Consider the following 23581-nt stretch of genomic DNA (forward strand, 5'->3'; position numbering starts at 1 on the left):
ACCTGACATCAACAGTAGACTCCACACCATAGACACAGGGAACTTGACGTGACATCAACAGTAGACTGTACACCACAGACACGGGGAACTGCACGTGACATCAACAGTAGACTGCACACCATAGACACAGAGAACTGCATGTGACATCAACAGTAGACTGTTTAGTGTTATCTTTAGCAACGACATTGCCCAAATATTAATACCTCCACTTGACAGTTTAATGTTAATAATGTGAAAAACCGGAAAACCTTATAACCAATCGTTACCTCTTCATCTTTGATATCCAAAGTCAGTTATCAGCATTCATTCATTCTTGACAATGAGGGAATTGATTTCCACATCCATCTCATAGTAGACAGATTGTGTGGACACCAGATTCCAGAGGTGTATTGTGGCGTCTCAATGGTCTGTAAAGCTTTTGGTTGCAATTTCCCACTTTTTGTCGGTATATACTTGTCATATCTCCTGTTGGCTATTAGTGCATCATATATATACATTTGCAACTTTCCTAAAAATAGCATAGGACTAATATTGTCCAGTTTTAATATCTGTTGTGTACACGCACACTTAGTATTGTATGCATTGTAATCAGCAAGTGTATTAAGCATTTAATAATTTCTATATTGAATAAGTTGAAAGAGTTGATTGTAGTGTTGAGAGGAATCATATCCTGTGTCACTTGTGATGTATAGTTTAACGCATTATCCTGAACAAGAAGAGTTCGAAACATGACGGCAAATATATACGCTGTGTAACAGCACGAGCGTGTGAGTACACCAACACATTTTTTATATAATAAATTCATCGCTTGTGTCAAAAACGTCGGTCGAAATGCTTTTCCAAAAAACTGTTTTCATGTGAGGCACATTGATAGAGAGAGAATTCAGACAGACAAATATACAGTAATGGTGTCAGAATTCGGTGATGCAAGGTGGTACAAAAACGCAGTCACGTACCAACAACCAGAGTACATTATAGAACATCCACAGAATACATTTTATTGTAAATAAACAAGCGTTGATGCTTGTGCTAGTCCGGACATGTCGGTTTGATAGTGCTAACCCATTGTGATACCGCAGTTTAATAGGGTACCAGATACATTGAACCGACTCCGAGGCTACCAGCCTACAGCATTGTAACAGAGGCAAGGTAACAAGTACCAACCTTTGAAAGTGCCTCGGTAACACGCGGCCTCAGCACTCGGAGATACGTTCTGTCCACATGACAGACGTGCCTAAAACCATACTTATAACATACTGCGTATGGCAAACATTTATTAGCACCTGATAGTGGAAAATGTAATTCTTAGCAATTCTTAAAGCATTTTCATAAACCTAATCTATTGCGAAGATACTACAGGTGGAGAAGTTACCACGCATCCATCCTCCAAACTACTTAAGAGCAGATTTTGTGACCCAAGAGGTAGGAAAATATCATTCTTTTCAGAAGAACCTGTTCAGTGACATTACTTTTTGCTCTTTTCGGTATCTTCTTACTGGAAATGCCACTGCAACACTCATGCGATTACTGATTCTCCTTTATGGCATTTCTAAGGATCAACTTCACAGATTGCCAAAATTGCAGGATACAGCTACAAGGCTAGTTACTAAGACCAGGCCCAACCTGTACGCAAAACTTTTCATTGCCACGAAAAGATACAATTTAATGTCTCATGTCCTCCATACCAATCAGTCCACAATATATCCCCTACATGACTTCAAACTCTCTCAATGTATCAAAAAATCCAGAAACCAGAAGAGGTTACTTGTCATATCTTCCTAAAGAACCTCTGTTCTAATACGGCCCTTTCATGGTGCGAGTGTTCAGGATTCGTGATTGGTTGCAATCAGATTTCGTTGTGCAATCAGCGACGCCGTTTTAGAACAGAGGTTCGTAGGGAGATATGACAAGTAACCTCTGTGGGAAGAGAATGATGGATGTAGTGATATAGTGTATACTGCCAGAGACCACATAATCTATTATATGATTTCTGAAGATCCAGGCTAGAATTGATCTTGAGTAACCCATGCTTGTCGTAAGAGGCGACTAACGGGATCGGGTGGTCAGGTTCGCTGACTTGGTTGAAACATGTCTTCGTATCCCAGTTGCGTAAACCGATGCTCATGCTGTTGATCACTGGATTGTCTGGTCCAGACTCGATTACAGACCGCCGCCATAAAGCTGGAATATTGCTGAGCGCGGCGTAAAACTAAACTCACTTAGTCACTTACTCTGATACTACACAACAATTCCTATGACGTGTGGCTATGTCTTACATTACACAACAGTCACTTTGTCGTAATGACATAGGTTTACTACACAACAGTCACTATGTGGTGCTGATATAGTGTATACTACTCAACAGTCACTATGTGGTGTTGATATAGTGTATACTACACAACAGTCACTATGTGGTGCTGATATAGTGTATACTACACAACAGCCACTATGTGGTGTTGATATAGTGTATACTACTCAACAGTCACTATGTGGTGCTGATATAGTGTATACTACACAACAGTCACTATGTGGTGTTGATATAGTGTATAGTACAAAACAGTCACTATGTGGTGTTGATATAGTGTATACTACACAACAGTCACTATGTGGTGTTGATATAGTGTATACTACACAACAGTCACTATGTTGTGTTGATATAGTGTATACTACACAACAGTCACTATGTGGTGTTGATATAGTGTATACTACACAACAGTCACTATGTGGTGCTGATATAGTGTATACTACACAACAGTCAATTTGTGGTGTTGATATAGTGTATACTACACAACAGTCACTATGTCGTGTTGTTATAGTGTATACTACACAACAGTCACTATGTGGTGTTGATATAGTGTATACTACACAGCAGTCACTATGTCGTGTTGTTATAGTGTATACTACACAACAGTCACTATGTGGTGTTGATATAGTGTTGTCATATGTGGTGTGATATAGTGTATACTACACAACAGTCAACAGTCACTATGTCGTGTTGTTATAGTGTATACTACACAACAGTCACTATGTGGTGTTGATATAGTGTATACTACACAACAGTCACTATGTGGTGTTGATATAGTGTATACTACACAACAGCCACTATGTGGTGTTGATATAGTGTATACTACTCAACAGTCACTATGTGGTGTTGATATAGTGTATACTACACAACAGTCACTATGTGGTGTTGGTATTGTGTATACTACTCAACAGTCACTATGTGGTGTTGATATAGTGTATACTACACAACAGTCACTATGTGGTGTTGATATAGTGTATACTACACAACAGTCACTATGTGGTGTTGATATAGTGTATACTACTCTACAGTCACTATGTGGTGTTGATATAGTGTATACTACACAACAGTCACTATGTGGTGTTGATATAGTGTATACTACACAACAGTCACTATGTGGTATAGTGTATACTACACAACAGTCACTATGTGGTGTTGGTATTGTGTATACTACACAACAGTCACTATGTGGTGTTGATATAGTGTATACTACACAACAGTCACTATGTGGTGTTGATATAGTGTATACTACACAACAGTCAGTATGTGGTGTTGATATAGTGTATACTACACAACAGTCACTATGTGGTGTTGATACAGTGTATACTACACAACAGTCACTATGTGGTGTTGATATAGTGTATACTACACAACATTCACTATGTGGTGTTGATATAGTGTATACTACACAACAGTCACTATGTTGTGCTGATATAGTGTATACTACACAACAGTCACTATGTGGTGTTGTTATATTGTATACTACACAACAGTCACTATGTGGTGTTGATATAGTGTATACTACACAACAGTCACTTATGTGGTGTTGTTATAGTGTATACTACACAACAGTCACTATGTGGTGCTGATATAGTGTATACTACTCAACAGTCACTATGTGGTGTTGATACAGTGTATACTACACAACAGTCACTATGTGGTGTTGATATAGTGTATGGAACACTTCAGTCACAGTTTGATACGGGCAGCTATGTTGTTTTAAGGCGTAATCCGAGTTATGTCTACTGACGTTACCTGAGAGGATCGATTGTGTATGTCTTCAAGTGTTGTCATGTGCATTTATGCCCGTTGTAAATCATTTGTGATTTCAGTGTACCTAAATGTAAAATATATGCACACTGAAATTACGCTCTGGCACATGACAATTACTTTAATCTCTTTTACGATTTGGAAAATTTAATGTTCGATGAGACTATCGGTAATTGACTCAATCAATCGTATGGTGGTGGCTCGTCAGCCATCATCTTTCATTCGCAACTGAATCGTAAACTGAAAAATATGTTATACAGTTATATGTGTACAGTTACGAACACAAGACAACCGTGAATGGAGAATACCTCGACTCACCTCAGACATAAGGGCATCCGCTATCCTGCTATTGAGGTATTCGCTGTTTGCTGGACATTGCAAACCTTGTTTCATATCCTTTCTTAAAAGCAACACAGTTACGAATATATGCTAACACGTGAAGCACGACCAATGACACCAAAACTATGTAAAGAGCTAGTTAACTGCCTTGCTTGAAAAATCTGTCTGCCGAGCACACTGTGCATCCGCATCCAAGTCCAACTGAGGCATGCTTTATCTATGTTCTATGTACGTACCTAGAAGTTGTAGGTGACTTTACCACGATACCTCCTCCAGTTTACTGGGACGTGTTGTGAGGGGTTCTGTGTAATCCCATGTTGCACGCGATCCTTGTTTAATCCACGCAAATCCTACACTGAGGTTTATAACCGAACTTCACCCGTAGGCCTCAAGGTCTGTGGTGTGAGGAAGTCGGTGAGGTACACACAATAACAGGGCAATGGGATTAGATTCACCACCGTAGGTGTAATCCACTCTCTGAAACTGTAGCTTCTAAAGCTATTAATAGCTTCACGTTCACGTCTGCGCCTGCCTCTCACGTGCTTACGACTAGAATAGATCTGTAAACCAGATTGACTTCTGTACTCTCTCCCAAGGAAATGTTGACAAACATACATTTGGGAATTTGCCTGCTACTCGAGTATTTCCAGACTGATTGGCTTTTGGTATTCACTACGTAATGACTGATGAATGCAGTGAAGGTTTTATCTTTAGTGGTAGAGGCAATATATATTAAGATCAAATGTTGCTGTTAAAGCATTCACAAGACTAAGTTACAAAGCAATAATGTGTGTGCACTGTAATGTGAAGGAAGCATTCAGGTCGTGTTGTGTGAATCTACTCAACCAAATCTGGCTCACACTTTGTCGTGTTAAGGCCAGACGTAGTGGAGTTACTTCCCTTTGACCTCTTAATTGCTGGACTCCGCTCTGGATTTTATGTAACAAATGCGCATGGCTTCATTTGCAGATACGAACATGTGCTGCTATTATTGCATACACACGCACCCACACACGCACGCACGCACGCACACACACACATTGTTAACGCTGTTTTACGTGTAGATAAATGCATGTGTTGTTATTGGTGTATGCACACACACACATTGTTAACGCTGTTTTACGTGTAGATAAATGCATGTGTTGTTATTGGTGTATGCACACACACACACACACACACACACACACACATTGTTAACGTTGTTTTACGTGTAGAAAAAGGCATGTGTTGTTATTGATGTATGCACACACAACAACACACACATTGTTAACGCTGTTTTACGTGTAGATAAAGGCATGTGTTGTTATTGGTGTATGCACACACACACACACACACATTGTTAACGTTGTTTTACGTGTAGATAAAGGCATGTGTTGTTATTGGTGTATGCACACACACACACACACACACACACACACACACACATTGTTAACGTTGTTTTACGTGTAGATAAAGGCATGTGTTGTTATTGGTGTATGCACACTCACATTGTGTGTAGATAAAGGCATGTGTTGTTATTGGTGTATGCACACACAAACACACACACACATTGTTAACGTTGTTTTACGTGTAGATAAAGGCATGTGTTGTTATTGGTGTATGCACACACACATTGTGTGTAGATAAAGGCATGTGTTGTTATTGGTGTATGCACACACACACACACACACACACACACACACATTGTTAACGTTGTTTTACGTGTAGATAAAGGCATGTGTTGTTATTGATGTATGCACACACACATTGTTAACGCTGTTTTAAGTGTAGATAAAGGCATGTGTTGTTATTGGTGTATGCACACACACACACATTGTTAACGTTGTTTTACGTGTAGATAAAGGCATGTGTTGTTATTGGTGTATGCACACACACATTGGGTGTAGATAAAGGCATGTGTTGTTATTGGTGTATGCACACACAAACACACACACACATTGTTAACGTTGTTTTACGTGTAGATAAAGGCATGAGTTGTTATTGGTGTATGCACACACACATTGTGTGTAGATAAAGGCATGTGTTGTTATTGGTGTATGCACACACACACACACACACATTGTTAACGTTGTTTTACGTGTAGATAAAGGCATGTGTTGTTATTGGTGTATGCACACACACACACACACACACATTGTTAACGTTGTTTTACGTGTAGATAAAGGCATGTGTTGTTATTGGTGTATGCACACACACACACACACACACACACATTGTTAACGCTGTTTTACGTGTAGATAAAGGCATGTGTTGTTATTGGTGTATGCACACACACACATTGTTAACGCTGTTTTACGTGTAGATAAATGCATGTGTTGTTATTGGTGTATGCACACACACACATTGTTAACGCTGTTTTACGTGTAGATAAATGCATGTGTTGTTATTGGTGTATGCACACACACACACACACACACACACACACACACACACACACACACATTGTTAACGTTGTTTTACGTGTAGATAAAGGCATGTGTTGTTATCGGTGCTTGCACACACTGTGGTAGTTCATGTACACATATTGTTAACGTATTGTTTTACGTGTAGATAAAGGCATGTGTTCACGTTGGTACATGCACACACACACGTACACACACATTGTTAACGCTGTTTTAATGTAGATAAAGGCATGTGTTGCTATTGGTGTATGCACACACACATAGTTACATATAGATAAAGGAGGTATGTGTTGCTGTTTGTGCATGCATCAGCTGTCCACATGCGCGCGCGCACACACACATTGTTAACGTTGTTTTACGTGTAGATAAAGGCATGTGTTGCTATTGGTGTATGCACATCAGCTGTCCACATGCACATTGTTAACGCTGTTTTACCTGTAGATAGAGGCATGTGTGTTGCTATCGGTGCCATCAGCTGTGGTAGTTCATGCACACATACTGGTATGTATTGGTTTGTGTGTTGAGTATTGTGACACGTCTCACGTTGATACACACACGCATGTGCCATCAGCTGTTTAACAATGAACGAGACATCTTTGCATAACGAATAACTTTCATAGTTACATATAAATCTTGGAGGTATATCACGCAGTTTGTGCCATCAGCTGTCCACATGCACACAAGTGGGGAGTGTATCATGTAGTTTGTGCCATCAGCTGTCCACATGCACACAGATGGGGTGTGGTATCATGCAGTTTGTGCCATCAGCTGTCCACATGCACACAAGTGGGGAGTGTATCATGTAGTTTGTGCCATCAGCTGTCAACATGCAGACAGATGGGGCGTGTATCCAGCAGTTTGTGCCATCAGCTGTCCACATGTTGGGGAGGTATCATGTAGTTTGTGCCATCAGCTGTCCACATGAGACAGGTGGGGAGGGTATCATATCAGTTGTCCACTTGCAGACAGGTTGGAGGCTGTCCACATTCAACACTGTGTGTGGGAGGGTATCATGTAGTTTGTGCCTCACACATGTGGGAGGGTAGTAGTTTGTGCCTTCAGCTGTCCACATGCACACAGATGGGGGTCTATCATGTAGTTTGTGCCTTCAGATGTCCACATGCAGACAGGTGTCCACATGCTTATAGAGAGGTGGTACATTCATGTAGTTTGCACTGTCGGCTGTCCACACGCAAGCAGGTTTGGGAAATGAAACTGTTTTACATATGTTGTTTCCCACCTGGATGTCTGCCATGCCACTTGAGTAAAATAGCCAACAGTTGTCGTACACAGTTCTATATGGGTTATTCAAATGCCAAAGTTCTTAACAAAGTCAGGGAAGTAGTACCTGTGATTTACTTCCTGTGACAGAAGAGACAAATGCTTACGACAATCGATGGTAATGACGTCATCCTTCAAGGTTACTTCAAAAGCATGTGAACGTGAACAAGAACGCCTTCGCTGAAACCAATCATGTGTCAAAATCGGTGACAGTTATGACAAGATTTGTAACGGCATTTACCATAATTTCGATAATTTTAATTTCATTTGTCAATATTTGCTTAAAGGTGGCTGTTTTCCTGTAAAGGTTAGCACTGAGACAGAAATTATAGTTGCAAGTCACCCTACGATTCTAGAAATCTCACCCACTCCCTAATACATCTGTATTGGAATAGAAACGATCAGACGGCATCCCCAAGGAAAATTGTATTTTATCTGGCTTTAGACAAACAGCCTAAATGATAAACCTGCCCCGTTCAAACAGATTTTATGTAGGAAAAACCAAGATGTGGTCTAATCAAAAGACATTACGTGTGAGTCCCCTCTCCCTCGTGGGAGCTGCGTGTAATCTGCCCAGTGTACTGTGTATCTACAACGGATGGTAGTTTCAAAGGTAAGACGGAAGATAGGGAATTGCTGGCGAGAACAAATCCTTAAAGTTGGACTTGTGGATTGATGTCCTTCATTTTGTAGAAGAATGCCCCGACTGTAGATGAGGTTCTGAAGAACCCTATGGGCTTGTCGGGCATACAGATGCGATATCATCCATCCACTATCTGCCTGTGATATCGTGTATAAAGACCGGAATTGTAATATATTTTATCTAGACACTTCTTCAGAATGGTATGTTAGACAAAGGTATTAACTTCCCTCATGTAAATATTTGTTAATTTTTATGCGCTCACTTATATACTTACAATGATGACTCTCCACTAATGCTTGCCACAGTTTTGGATGACCTTTACCATGACAAATACATTATATTCATGGTTCTCCCCAAAACTCCATAATACAAAAGCACTTTCCTGAAATTAAATCAATCTCAAAACAGCCAGATTTGGTACTCTGTAGTTTCAAATTTACTGTAATATCTGTGAAATGCACGAATGAAAAACCTGGTAAAAGAAAATTTGTAAATCACTTTTCTGGACAGAAACATACACACTTAAAATGGAATTTGCAGTATTCAATCACTCTTTCCCCAAACCAGATTTTCAGCAATATTCCAGCAATATTACTGTGGGGACACAAGAAATTTGCTTTACACATTGTACCAACGTGGGAAATTGAACCCCGATCTTTGGCGCTATGACCGAATGTTTTTACTATTGAACTACCCATACGCCACAAACTATTAAATCATTGGAATGCCTCTGTGTAATGAATATGGACCTAATGGTGTTGATTCAGTGGTTTATAATACCTATTAAAGAGCAACAATGAATTTGATATTAAAACTCTAATAACACAAGGGGACAAGGATATAGTTCTTCATACAATATCATAACAATTATAGAAACATTGATGATCCAAAAGACATGAAATCTAGTATTTGGAAAATAGTCAAATGTGACCTGATACAGATATACAAGGAATAAATGAAAGCACCAAAACAATCACCTCGTGGTAGAAGACAGCTACAGACAGCTTATGATTTTTCATGCATATATGTAATTTAGCCAGGTTATAATTCCCACAGGTCTGTAACCAAATTAACACGTAATGATATTGACAGCCCAAATAGAGGCAAATAGTATTAGAATAACAAACAAAAAATACAAGATACGAAAGGTGCAAAATCCGAATAAACAATCAGTGATTCCTTATTTTTAGAAACATTTTGAATGAGCATAAAGGGGCAAATCAATATCATTTGCTTCGGAATGAAACAGCAAAAAATAGAAACACCTAAGCAAGAAAGAAAAACCGTATGGACTATTTGATAATGAAGATCGGGAAGAGGCACAACTCCATGAAGAGATTGAAACGCCAATGGCAATGGGGAGGAAATGCTTTAAGATGTGACAAGTAGGAGTATTTGCCGCCGATATATCCACTAAATTCACTTTATAAAACACTAAGTACCGGTCTGTAACCAAGATGCATCACACTTATATCAAAATGCTAGAATCCATGGAAACCAGACATGCTTTTCTCCAGATATATTAGTGATGACATTTGACTTCTGTATGATGTCATGTGTGGAACAAATAAACATAACAAACTATCTATGCTATTTCTTATCGAGTCCAAACTATTTGTGATGACAGTAAATGTGCGTTTGGTTGCCACACTAGGCACTGATGGATACGTTATGCTACTTTATGTTAATGCACACTGGTCACTGGTAATCTTTCCTTCATGGAAAATGGCCCATATTTTCATTCTCATAAGTGAAATGCTTGTGATTATGATAAGTCATAATAAGGACATAAAACTAATAAACAAAGATAATAAAAAGAAGAAAATTACGTTTAAGTATTAGAAGAGAGTCTAACAGCCTCAGTTAACACTTCAGCTGTTTTCTCTTACTGTTCAGGGCCAAAGATGATCTTTGACTGGTTCCATTAGGATTCCACTTAGACTGGCATTCAGAAGAGTGTGAACTTTGAAATATTAAGAATAAAATCTGAACACACAACTGAAAACCCCATGGGTGATCATTACAAGAAATATGCTGCAAATGTGAAGCCAATCTTCAATTGTCTCTCGCCTTTATATTTAGTACTAACTGAACTTTTCAGGCTCTAGTTTGCTGGCTTTATCACTCCATCCTCCTCGCTTTATTGGATGTAGATATAGAATTTCTATTTCACCATGACCCTCTCAAATATGTGGTTAGTTGCATCGCCTCCACTAGAGACTGCTCTATTACCTGGTGCCACCACCCATTCTATGAGAAATGACCGGCCCCCTACAAGGACCTGTTCCAGCGGGTAGCTGGATCCACACATGATGACGATGGTGACGAGGAAAACAACTGTTTCTGTAAAGCTATGGCCTGTAAAACACATCATTATATCAGCTTGCGGAATTAGAACTTCTACTGGTGTGCACTGCATGATACAGTCCCGACACAGCTTATGAAAAGGGCATATTTCTGGATGATGTTCCATGCATTCATTCAACCTTTGTAGCCAACATATCGAACAAACTACAGTTGGATGCATTGTTTTAATGTAGATACACATACGCTTATCATACATTCTCTGATATTAATTCTTTGAGGCATCATAAATATCGATGATTTTATATATCGTTACATGAGTGTGAGCAGTGTGTACGTATCTAGAGGAAGGCCAGGATTATAGAGACAGTCCTCTGAGACGCATTTAGCATGGATACACCACTCAGAGATGTAATACTGATTCTGAGTCGGGACGTCGTAGTTTTATTCCCGGGCAGGGCAAAAACAAATACCTTCTCTTGGTACATGGCGACCGGAGGATGGAGTCTACGATCTATTCACTACCGCAAGGGTTTGGTTGGTTCAAGTGTTGCGAGGTACACGATAACCAGAAATAGGTTGCATTCATTAGGGATGTATTTGTAAATATATGACAGAAATTCTGATCGTTTTTCCGACATGTTACGTCCTGTCTGTTGGAATACATGCTGAATATTAATGATCGCATTTGCATATACATTGTGTGCTCTCTGAGTATTTACCAACAAGGCATATACATATTTCCTGTGTCAAACACTCCATAATGCCTTCAAGTTTGGTATTCATGTTGTTTATCTTGCCCTCAAAACATACTATTATTAGGACGGCGTCATCATCCATAAATATCAGTTTTAAAATAAAATTATTCAACGGTGTCAATATTTGTCAGTCCACTATCCATTCAATGGTGTCAATATTTGTCAGTCCACTATCCACTATCCATTCAATGGTGTCAATATTTGTCAGTTCACTATCCATTCAACGGTGTCAGTACTTGTCAGTTCACTTTCCATTCAATGGTGTCAATATTTGTCAGTCCACTATCCATTCAGTGGTATCAGTACTTGTCAGTCCACTATCCATTCAATGGTGTCAATATCTGTCAGTCCACTATCTATTCAACGGTGTCAGTACTTGTCAGTCCACTTTCCATTCAATTGTGTCAATATTTTTCAGTCCACTATTCATTCAGTGGTATCAGTACTTGTCAGACCACTATCCTTTCAACGGTGTCAATATTTGTCAGTCCACTACCCATTCAATGGTGTCAATATTTGTCAGTCCACTATCCATTCAACGGTGTCAATACTTGTCAGTCCTCTATCCATTCAGTGGTATCAGTACTTGTCAGTCCACTATCCATTCAGTGGTATCAGTCAGTCCACTATCCATTCAACGGTGTCAATATTTGTCAGTTCACTATCCATTCAATGGTGTCAGTACTTGTCAGTCCACTTTCCATTCAATGGTGTCAATATTTGTCAGTCCACTATCCATTCAGTGGTATCAGTACTTGTCAGTCCACTATCCATTCAACGGTGTCAATATTTGTCAGTCCATTATCCATTCAATGGTGTCAATATTTGTCAGTCCACTATCCATTCCACGGTGTCAATATTTGTCAGTCCACAATCGATTCAACGGTGTCAATATTTGTCAGTCCACTATCCATTCAATGGTAACAGTATTTGTCTGTCCACGATCCATTTAATGGTGTCAATATTTGTCAGTTCACTATCCATTCAACGGTATCAATACTTGTCAGACCACTGTCCATTCAGTGGTATCAGTACTTGTCAGTCCACTATCCATTCGACGGTGTCAATATTTGTCAGTTCACTATCCAGTCAACGGTGTCAATACTTGTCAGTCCAATATCCATTCAGTGGTATCAGTACTTGTCAATCCACTATCCATTCAACGGTGTCAATATTTGTCAGTTCACTATCCAGTCAACGGTGTCAATACTTGTCAGTCCACTATCCATTCAGTGGTATCAGTACTTGTCAGTCCACTATCCATTCAATGGTGTCAATATTTGTCAGTCCACTATCCATTCAACGGTGTCAATATTTGTCAGTCCACTATCCATTCAATGGTAACAGTATTTGTCTGTCCACGATCCATTTAATGGTGTCAATATTTGTCAGTTCACTATCCATTCAACGGTATCAATACTTGTCAGACCACTGTCCATTCAGTGGTATCAGTACTTGTCAGTCCACTATCCATTCAACGGTGTCAATATTTGTCAGTCCAATATCCATTCAGTGGTATCAGTACTTGTCAATCCACTATCCATTCAACGGTGTCAATATTTGTCAGTTCACTATCCATTCAACATTGTCAATACTTGTCAGTCCACTATCCATTCAGTGGTATCAGTACTTGTCAGTCCACTATCCTTTCAACGGTGTCAATATTTGTCAGTCCACAATCCATTCAACAGTGTCAATATTTTTCAGTCCACTATCCATTCAGTGGTAACAGTATTTGTCTCTCCACGATCGATTTAATGGCGTCAATATTTTCAGTTCACCATCCATTCAACGGTATCAATACTTGTCAGACCACTGTCCATTCAGTGGTATCAGTACTTGTCAGTCCACTATCCATTCAACGGTGTCAATATTTGTCAGTCCACAATCCATTCAACGGTGTCAATATTTGTCAGTCCACTATCCATTCAATGGTGTCAGTATTTGTCTGTCCACGATCCATTCAACGGTGTCAGTATTTGTCTGTCCACGATCCATTTAATGGTTTCAGGGAACAGGATATATACAGAAAGTATTCCACTAATGATGTCGAGAATGTATAAAGGTCGCACTTCTAAAAACATGGCATAAAGCAACACTTCATCCATATAGCTGGTACGACATGAATTTTGGTTGAAACGAATACCATAGTACGAGAGTTTCGTTGATAAAGGTATGGCCTTCAAGAATACGGTAATCATACCGTAGTTATTATATAATACTATAAACGTCTTAACCGGGTTAGAATTGATCTTCAGTAATCCATGCTTGTCGTGAGAGTCGACTAACGGCATCGAGTGGTCAGGCTCGCTGACTTCGTTGACACATGTCATTGTATCCCAACTGCATAGATCGATGCTCATGCTGTTGATCACTCGGTCGTCTGGTCCAGACTCGATTATTTACAGACTGCAGCCATATTGCTGAGTGTGGCGTAAAGTAAACTGACTCACTCCCTATAAACGTCATGAATCAGAAAGGTACAAATCAATGTTAACCCTTGTACATAAGTTCAGAATTTCATTATGTTTTATACAACTGATGCGGTTGAATCTGCCTTAGTTCTGTGAAAACAGTACTGAGAGACAATGTTATCTGTTCAGGATAACATTGCAGCATTACTGAGTGACAATGTTATCTGTTCAGGATAACCTTGCAGCATTACTGAGAGACAATATAATCTGTTCAGGATAACATTGAATCATTACTGAGAGACAATGGTTCAGGATAACATTGCAGCATTACTGAGAGACAATGGTTCAGGATAACATTGCAGCATTACTGAGTGACAATGGTAACTGTTCAGAATAACATTGCAGCATTACTGGGAGACAATGGTTCAGGATAACATTGCAGCATTACTGAGAGACAATGGTTCAGGATAACATTGCAGCATTACTGAGTGACAATGGTATCTGTTCAGGATAACCTTGCAGCCTTACTGAGAGACAATGGTTCAGGATATTATTGCAGCATTACTGAGAGACAATGGTTCAGGATAACATTGCAGCATTACTGAGAGACAATGGTTCAGGATAACATTGCAGCATTACTGAGTGACAATGGTAACTGTTCAGGATAACATTGCAGCATTACTGAGAGATAATGGTTCAGGATAACATTGCAGCATTACTAAGAGACAATGGTTCAGGATAACATTGCAGCATTACTGAGAGACAATGGTGCAGGATAACATTGCAGCATTACTGAGTGACAATGGTTCAGGATAACATTGCAGCCTTACTTAGAGACAATGGTTCAGGATAACATTGCAGCATTACTGAGAGACAATTGTTCAGGATAACATTGCAGCATTACTGAGAGACAATGGTATCTGTTCAGGATAACATTGCAGCATTACTGAAAGAGACAATGGTTCAGGATATTATTGCAGCATTACTGAGAGACAATGGTTCAGGATAACATTGCAGCAATACCGAGAGACAATGGTATCTGTTCAGGATAACATTGCAGCCTTACTGAGAGATAATGGTTCAGGATAACATTGCAGCATTACTGAGAGACAATTGTTCAGGATAACATTGCAGCATTACTGAGTGACAATGGTATCTGTTCAGGATAACATTGCAGCATTACTGAAACAAAACAAACGCCTACAGTGTTGGAAACGCCCATTGCACTAGTTCAGTGTTTATCTTTTAGTTTAGTCGATGCTCATAACAATGCTTCGCACATCCAATATTATCAAGGCCTACTAAATATTACCTTAGAGCACTTATGTTTAGAAAATGAATATCACCCTGCTCAGTACCTGCAGGCGTCTTCCACATGTTGTGGACTTTCACATGTATATAAGTCCAACCAGAAACCGAACCTTGGGAGTCTTTTACATTCAGTTCGTAAATGGTCCTCAGTTCCAATATCTGCAGGTGTGGAATAACATTGTGTGTTTCTGTGGCCACATTTGAACTTAAATAAACATCTCGAATTATTGTTGCATGAGTGGGGGAAATCAGACATTATACGTGGTTCTTAAGAACACATGAATCGAACGTATGTTACCTATAGAAGAAGTATATGAAACACACCTGCTGTGTATTAAAGACATATAAAGCCAATCATCCCTGACTGTGGTTCAGATATGGATACGATTCAGTGCACGCCATCGAGGTGGTGATAAATCTGTTGGATAATCGTTACATCCAACCGAGTATTGGTTTTAGTGGATTTTGCTGTTCCATGTGTGAATAATCTTTAAACGGTCAAATCTCCTTTGCTAATATTACACGATATATTCGCAAAATATGTAATAACTAATAGCTCAAATACTGCGTTAGTCGCCCCAAGTAACAAATCTAACACTTGCAAGAAGTCTTGTGAGATCTATCCACCCATTAAAAGTATTTCTGTGCTACCCATATACGTAATAGATCAACAAATATAGTCACCTAATTGGGGATTTATTTACCACGCAATACCGTCCTTTTGTCATGTGATACAAGCAGCCCAAAAGAAGTTATATACCTAAAGTTATCATCTGTACATGTATTTCATTTTTGTTCCATCTTTCTTTCCACAGAATTATGCATACATAATACATTTCGCAACAATACAAAATTCACAAATCTCCATTCATGCAATAGATACATATCTTTGAATATATTTTGAAAACCTTATCTATGTATATCCAATAGTGATAATTGCGATTAAATAAACTGTACAATACGTTTATCTTCAGCAGATGACCAGAAAGTAAAGAAATCGCTGTTGCTGCATATACAGTAAGCAATATATTTTGTAGTTTTATAATATTTTGATATCTCACTTACTACATGCTTGAAAGTTGGAACTTGTTCTCTTATCTTCAGTGTATATATTACTTGTGTCACTTATGTTTCAATTTAAATTCAATGAAGATGTTTTCTGATTATTTGTATTTCATGTGGTGCACGAAATGTGTTGTTTCAAAAATATTAGAAGAATGTGATCTTGAGACAAATGTTCCCTATAATTGGTGATAGTAGCCAACATAATAAGGCCGTAAGTGTCGAAATTAAAAGAGGTCAAGAGACCTGCTTACCGACACTGGACCAAATGTTAATAGACTGAATCAAAGCTACAGCTGAAAAGGGTCACTTAGGGTTAACAAACCCGACTTCCTACCAACTCTTTGTAAACGTATCATGCAAAAGTAACAACTCTCATTATGGTTGCTTTGCAAAATACCTTAGACACACATGCACCAACTTACATCCTTGTCATGCTTCTGCTATTTTATAACATAATTGATTAAAGATGGTTACCAAAAGCAGGTACCTAAATGTGTTGGGACTATATGTCAGGAGGGCGCATGGTCCTATTACTCATACTTGATGAATTAGAGGCATTGATGCAGTCATCTGTCAATTGGTTCCCCATTATCAATATACGCCAACATCCATCACAGGCAATATCCATCCGACTCTAACAAATACCATATCCAAGTTTCCCCAAATCATTAAGCGAAGTTGCCCAGCGGACCGAATTCATCACAGAAGGTCTGACCAGAAAAGTGTCAGCCTAACTGAAATATGACTGCTTCGTTTACAAATCACAGTACGGTAAATGCCAGCACTCGGGATATGAGTTAGGGAGGTCGTAGCCCCGATATGCGCGAATATTAGGCCTCTTCGATCCGTCCTTTCAGTTAGCCATTCATGACACTGGTTAACGCCTTGTCAATAACTTCATTTCTTCGTTTGGCAAACTATTCAAGATGCATAAGTCCATTAATATTTCATTACAGGCTGGGGAGAACTGCACTAATCTAATTCTGCAATGCCGGCTATAACCATAATTAAATTGACCCCTAAATCAGGCCTTGGAGCTATCGTTCTGGATCCTTTACTTACAGAGGAATGACACCTATTCTCAGGTTGGTCTGGTGTTTGGCACTTCTGAATCGATAATACATAACCGCCGTAGTGTTTGGTGTCAGGGGTTATAGTCGTAGGTACTTGCCGTGGGTACCTGCCGTGGGTATACATAATGGACACGTGTGTATTCGCTACAGAAACAATGATTTGCTGATGACAAGGTGGAATCACAACATGCATGATTAGATGCATCCGGTAGGTTATCGAGTGATGTATTCGGAACCGTGATAGGTATATGACGCACCTGGAAATAGAACACTGGCCAACACAATGAAGATCGCATCAGCATGTGGTATATACAATGATAGTGAACAATTACGAAATATGTTCGTTGCGTATGGGCTATTGATGGCAGACAAAGATGTTAGCATTGTTAACAGTTACCTGCATGGATGATCAAAATTTCGTGCCATGTCTATTTGAGTAATGAAGACAAAGGTAAATTGTCCCGTGTTGGATGAATACCAGATAAAAATGACTGGCCTCCACTTGTGCACTGGTGGGCAGTGGATACGAGTGGGAATTGTTCCGTCCTTCGGCACTTAGAACTCTCATTAAAATCAGATCTTAGTTACCGGCAAGACAACGTTCCCAGGTCATCCTAGAGGTCACTCCAGAACGGCTTTTCTTGCATTTTGACCGACCAGTGAAACGACTAACATGAAATCGACATTAGCCAATCAGAAAGCGGCTTCATCTAGCTTTAGGGTACTTGTTTCAAAATCGCGACTTCCCATTGAAACAACGCTTTCAAAATTGTGAACTAAACATAAAACAAATTCTCAATAGAAAGAAAAGCCAATTGCACAAAAGAAAATTCTAAGAGTCGTTTTATGGCAGTACTTCCCACGGGCAAGGGAAAGACACTTCCGTTTGAATTGTCTTGTCCATTGAAGCGAGTGATGGACGATGAGTTTGATGGAGTCAGCTTCATAGCCCGTAACTGTCGTTCAGAATACCGAACCTTTACGAGGTTGAATGATCAGAACACACATTCCCGACTGTCATATGTCCAACCTTGTAAGGGACGATTTTGACCGGCCGAACAAAAGGTGGTTCTGACGTAACCCGTAATGAGATATCCCCAGATCTTTGCTAAGCCAATACAATTGGTTAGATGAACACAATGTTAAACTGTTCCCCATTTCATGTGAACACAAGATTGAAGTTTTGTCCTCATATGCACTATCTGTGAGAACACAAGAGTGAAGTATCCCTTCTCGTGTACACTGTCTGTGTGAACACAAGAGTGAAGTATCCCTTCTCGTGTACACTTTCTGTGTGAAAACAAGAGTGAAGTATCCCTTCTCGTGTACACTCTCTGGGTGAATACAAGAGTGAAGTTTTGTCCTCATGTTCATTGTCTGTGTGGAACACAATCCCTTCTCGTGTACATTGTCTGTGTGAACACAATAGTGAAGTTTTGTCCTCGTGTGCACTGCCTGTGTGAACACAAGAGTGAAGTTTTGTCCTCGTGTACACTCTCTGGGTCAACACAAGATTGAAGTGTCGTCACCGTGTGCACTGTCCGTATAAACACAAGAACGAAGTTCCTTTCTCGTGTGCACTGTATGAATGAACACAAATTCGTCGTTATTTTCTAGTCATTCATATTGTATTCGCATGAAAAGGGTTGTGCAAAAGTTAACTGAACATAAAACACCCTTTCCTTACATGTATGTTTTTTTGCGAAAGGCTCAGTTGGACTGACTGACTGACTGAGTTTGGTTTTACGCCGCTTTTAGCAATATTCCAGCAACATCACGGCGGGGGACACCAGAAATGGGCTTCACACATTGTGCCCATGTGGGGATTCGAACCCGGGTCTTCGGCGTGAGGCTCAGTTGGAAATTTCTAATGCAAAATTAGACAGAATTGTGGCCCTGGACAACTCTCCACTTCCGTGCGTACGTTCGAAACGAAACAAATGACAGATGAGAATACGTGATAGATAATCACCATTTTAATCTTTATGTCGAAGTTTCAGGTCTCTTTAATAGATAACTAGATCCATACCTACATACACAATGATGATGTCAAGTTTTATATGGAAGGAAGTAGAAAAATGGCTTAGAACTGTTTCAGAGGGTGAAATGAATTTTTCTCTAGAGAAAATTATATTTGGATTTAAAGGCAAACACAATAATCCATTGAATGATGTAATCTTGGTGGTTAAAGAAGCTATCTATAGAAGAAGCAGAAAAAAGCAAACTCTGAATATTAGATATATTAAAGCAGAAGTCATCAAATATTATGAAGCAATAAAAATGATAGCTTTATCAAATTGTAATTATGCGGATTTTTTTAGCTTCTGGTCCTCCTTCCATACATTATATGCCAATAATTAAACTTTTATCAACAGATTTGTGTAACATGTAAAACCTTATATATACATGCTTAGTTTGACCATTTAGATATTTGTGAACAGCATGATATTCGACAATGTGATCAAGGAAACACTACTTGTGTACTATGAGGCTACCTGTACTGTACTGTACTGTACTGTACTGTACTGTACTACCGAGGTAAAATCTGTAAACATGTAACACTCATATACATGCTTAGTTTGACCATTTTACATATTTGGGAATAACATGATATGGGACAATATGATCAAGGAAACACTGTACTTGTGTACTATAAGGCTACCTGTACTGTACTACTGAGGTAAAATCTGTAAACATGTAACAATCATATATGCTTAGTTTGACCATTTTACATATTTGGGAATAGCATGATATGGGACAATATGATCAAGGAAACATTGTACTTGTGTGCTATAAGGCTACCTGTACTGTACTGTACTACTGAGGTAAAATCTGTAAACATGTAACACTTCATATACATGCTTAGTTTGACCATTTTACATATTTATGTACTATGAGGCTACCTGTACTGTACTGTACTGTACTGTACTACTGAGATAAAGCCTGTAAACATGTAATACTTCACGTACATGCTTAGTTTGACCATTTTGAATATTTGTGAACAGCATGATGTTAGAGTGAGTGACAAAGGAAGCACTGTACTTGTGTACAATGAAACTATTTGTACTGTATTGTGTACTACCGAGGTAAAATCTGTAAACATGTAACACTTCATATACATGCTTAGTTTTTGACCGATTTGACATATTTGTGAACAGCATGTTATTTGACAATGAGATCAAAGAAACACTGTACTTGCATACTAAGAAGCTACCTGTACTGTTCTTCTGAGGTAAAGTCTGTAAACATAAGTTTTATTTTTTTCCGCAAAGTGCTTCTTCTGAAGTATATCTTTCCTAATGACAACAAAGATATCATACGTTTATGAGATATTATGAAATGTGACCACAGAATAGCGCGGTCAACATTGAACATCTCCACCTTTTTTTATAATTCATAATTTAGATCTATTTTATAACACCCTCTTGTCCAAATATACCTTGTGGATGATTGTGCCCGTCACTAACCAATGATTCAATGAATGTTGGTCACACTCTCCTAGTGCTCAGTCAAAACGCGTAAAATATGACCATATATATGGTGGCAAATACCAGGAAACAAAGTTCACACGGCTGTAAAATCAAATATATACCCTAAAAGTATCTAAAATACAAGGGCCTGTGAATAGAGCTGAAGATGGGCTGATTAGGATAATGATATCAGTCATTTCAGCGAATGGAATTTCACGACTCGCTTCCCAAGTATTTCGAAGCATGCCATAATTAAAGGATCAATGGCAATTCTTTAAAGAGGTTTTAAATCCAAGCGTCTCTTGGGTTAGATTCAACGTCTGCTAAATCCTCCAAACGTTCAGCATAGTCCCTTTGGTCCACTTACTTTAAATATCAATTTATCAGGAAGTTGTCCCATGTTCGAGAGCGCTAATTTAGAATTTTCCGCTTGTCGTTTTCCTTATCGTCTGCTGCGCTTTTATGCAGACGACAACACAAGAGTTACCCATAGTGCACCTCGAGCTAGCCGACCAATTGCCTGCCAGCATTTCTTTACGTCTGGGACCGGTCATACGAGGACGTGTAATTTTGATATAAAAAACGACCGTTATTCCGAACAAGTTTCCGGAGCCGAGAAAATTAAAGAGGTGATTTTTGTCAGAATCAATATGTCATTTCATGGGGACAGTCCCCCGGTGAGAAATATGTCTGAAGCCTTAGTCTATAAAATATCAGAACAATATTGAATCTGTTTTCATCGCAATTTTATGGTAATTTACTGGATCCCTCCAAGATTTTTTGTCATTCTTCGCCAATATAACATGTTCTTCGAAATTTATTAGTTTCAGACCGAAGTCGATGTTTTAAGCTGAAAATCAACCCCTGCGCGATAAACAACAGTTACTTGAGTTGTGTATGAAGAAATACTTGTTATACACAACCTGATGGCTGTATGGAGCCAACAATAAGACTCCTGTAAGTTATGTTTGTTGAAATGAAGAACGAACATTATCTTGCAAACGCCCTTCCGTGCACGTGAAACTGTCGTTAATTTTCCCCTCAGTGCTAACCACCACCTTCCGGAGAGTTGTACGACTGATAATGACCATAACGCTTTCGGGTTTGTTAAAAACGTCATGATCAACAATGATTTAGGCGGTTGTAAACGATGTTACAAGAACACAAATGTTCCACATTTTCGTCAAGAGCAACTCGAAGAATTGAGCTGACAGCGTTTAGACACCGGTGCGAGGAACGACAGGAATTGATCGCGTTATAGCTGTAATGAAACGAGGTAAAATCGCCCTCACCAACAGGTATGTGAAACAGATTAAATACATTGTAATATGAAATGAAGAGGCATATTATCATACTATGAAGTTGTGTATATGCACGGCATGGTGGCATCAAGAGAAACATCCACATAATAAGACGTTTTATTTAATAACATAATGGCTGTATGGTGCCATCAAGAAGCATATCCACAGACTATGCTGCGTGGTGGAAATAAAGAGGCACATCTACAAACTGTGAGAATGTGTTAATGCCTTGCATGATGCCATCTAGAAGCATATCTACAAAATGTGAGGATGTGTAAATGTCTTGTTCTTCTTTATCACATTATAAATACGCTGAATTTTCCGAGTCTCACTCATTATTAGGTATTGGTACTCCTACTCACAAAATATACATCAAGCGGGGGATCTAGCACATGTGCCTTGAGAGGAAGAGCTAACACATATACATCAAGAGGAAGAGCTAACACATATACATCAAGTGAGTGAGTGAGTATGGTTTTACGCCGCCTTTAGCAAAGTTCCAGCAATATTGCGGCGGGGGACACCAGAAATGGGCTTCACACATTGTACCCATATGGGGAATCGAACCCGGGTCTTTGGCGTGACAAGCCAACGCTTTAACCACTAGGCTACCCCAACGCCCTATACATCAAGAGGCAGAGCTAACGCATGTGCATCATGAGGAAGAGCTAACACATATACATTAAGAGGAAGAACTAACATATATACATCATGAGGAAGAGCTGACTCATATACATCAAGAGGAAGAGCTAACATTTATACATCAAGAGGAAGATCAAACATATATACATCAAGAGGACGAGCTAACGCACGTACATCAAGAGGGAGATCTAACATATATATAGCAAGAGGAAGAGCTAAGGCATGTACATCATGAGGAAGATCTAACACATATACATCAAGAGGAAGATCTAATATATATACATCAAGAGGAAGATTTAACATATATACATCAAGAGGAAGAGTTAACACATATACATCAAGGGGAAGATCTAACATATATACATCAAGAGGAAGATTTAACATATATACAACAAGAGGAATAGTTAACACATAGACATCAAGAGGAAGAGCTAACACATATACGTCAAGGGGAAGATCTAACATATATACATCAAGAGGAAGATTTAACATATATACAACAAGAG

At 39.1% G+C, this 23581-nt stretch overlaps 1 protein-coding gene across 3 annotated transcripts in view; it reads right to left on the minus strand.

Annotated features, from left to right (window-relative positions):
- LOC124286831 (acetylcholinesterase-like) overlaps window positions 1–23581 on the minus strand; it is a 130549-nt gene that overhangs the window by 74028 nt on the left and 32940 nt on the right. The window contains exon 1 of one of the 3 annotated variants that reach the window (XM_046723271.1): window positions 4648–5065. The exons of 1 other annotated variant lie outside the window; for it this stretch is intronic. Coding sequence is in view for 1 of the 2 variants with exons in the window: in XM_046723270.1 (XP_046579226.1) it covers window positions 4391–4407 (17 nt within the window). In the remaining variant the exon portion in view is untranslated. Of the gene's footprint in view, window positions 1–4390; window positions 4563–4647; window positions 5066–23581 lie in introns of those variants that run through there. One more of the 3 variants, XM_046723270.1, reaches the window with a different exon arrangement.

Source organism: Haliotis rubra, unplaced genomic scaffold, assembly GCF_003918875.1.
Source record: "Haliotis rubra isolate DU_JTF1 unplaced genomic scaffold, ASM391887v1 Scf392, whole genome shotgun sequence".
Taxonomy (NCBI): Eukaryota; Metazoa; Mollusca; class Gastropoda; order Lepetellida; family Haliotidae; genus Haliotis; species Haliotis rubra.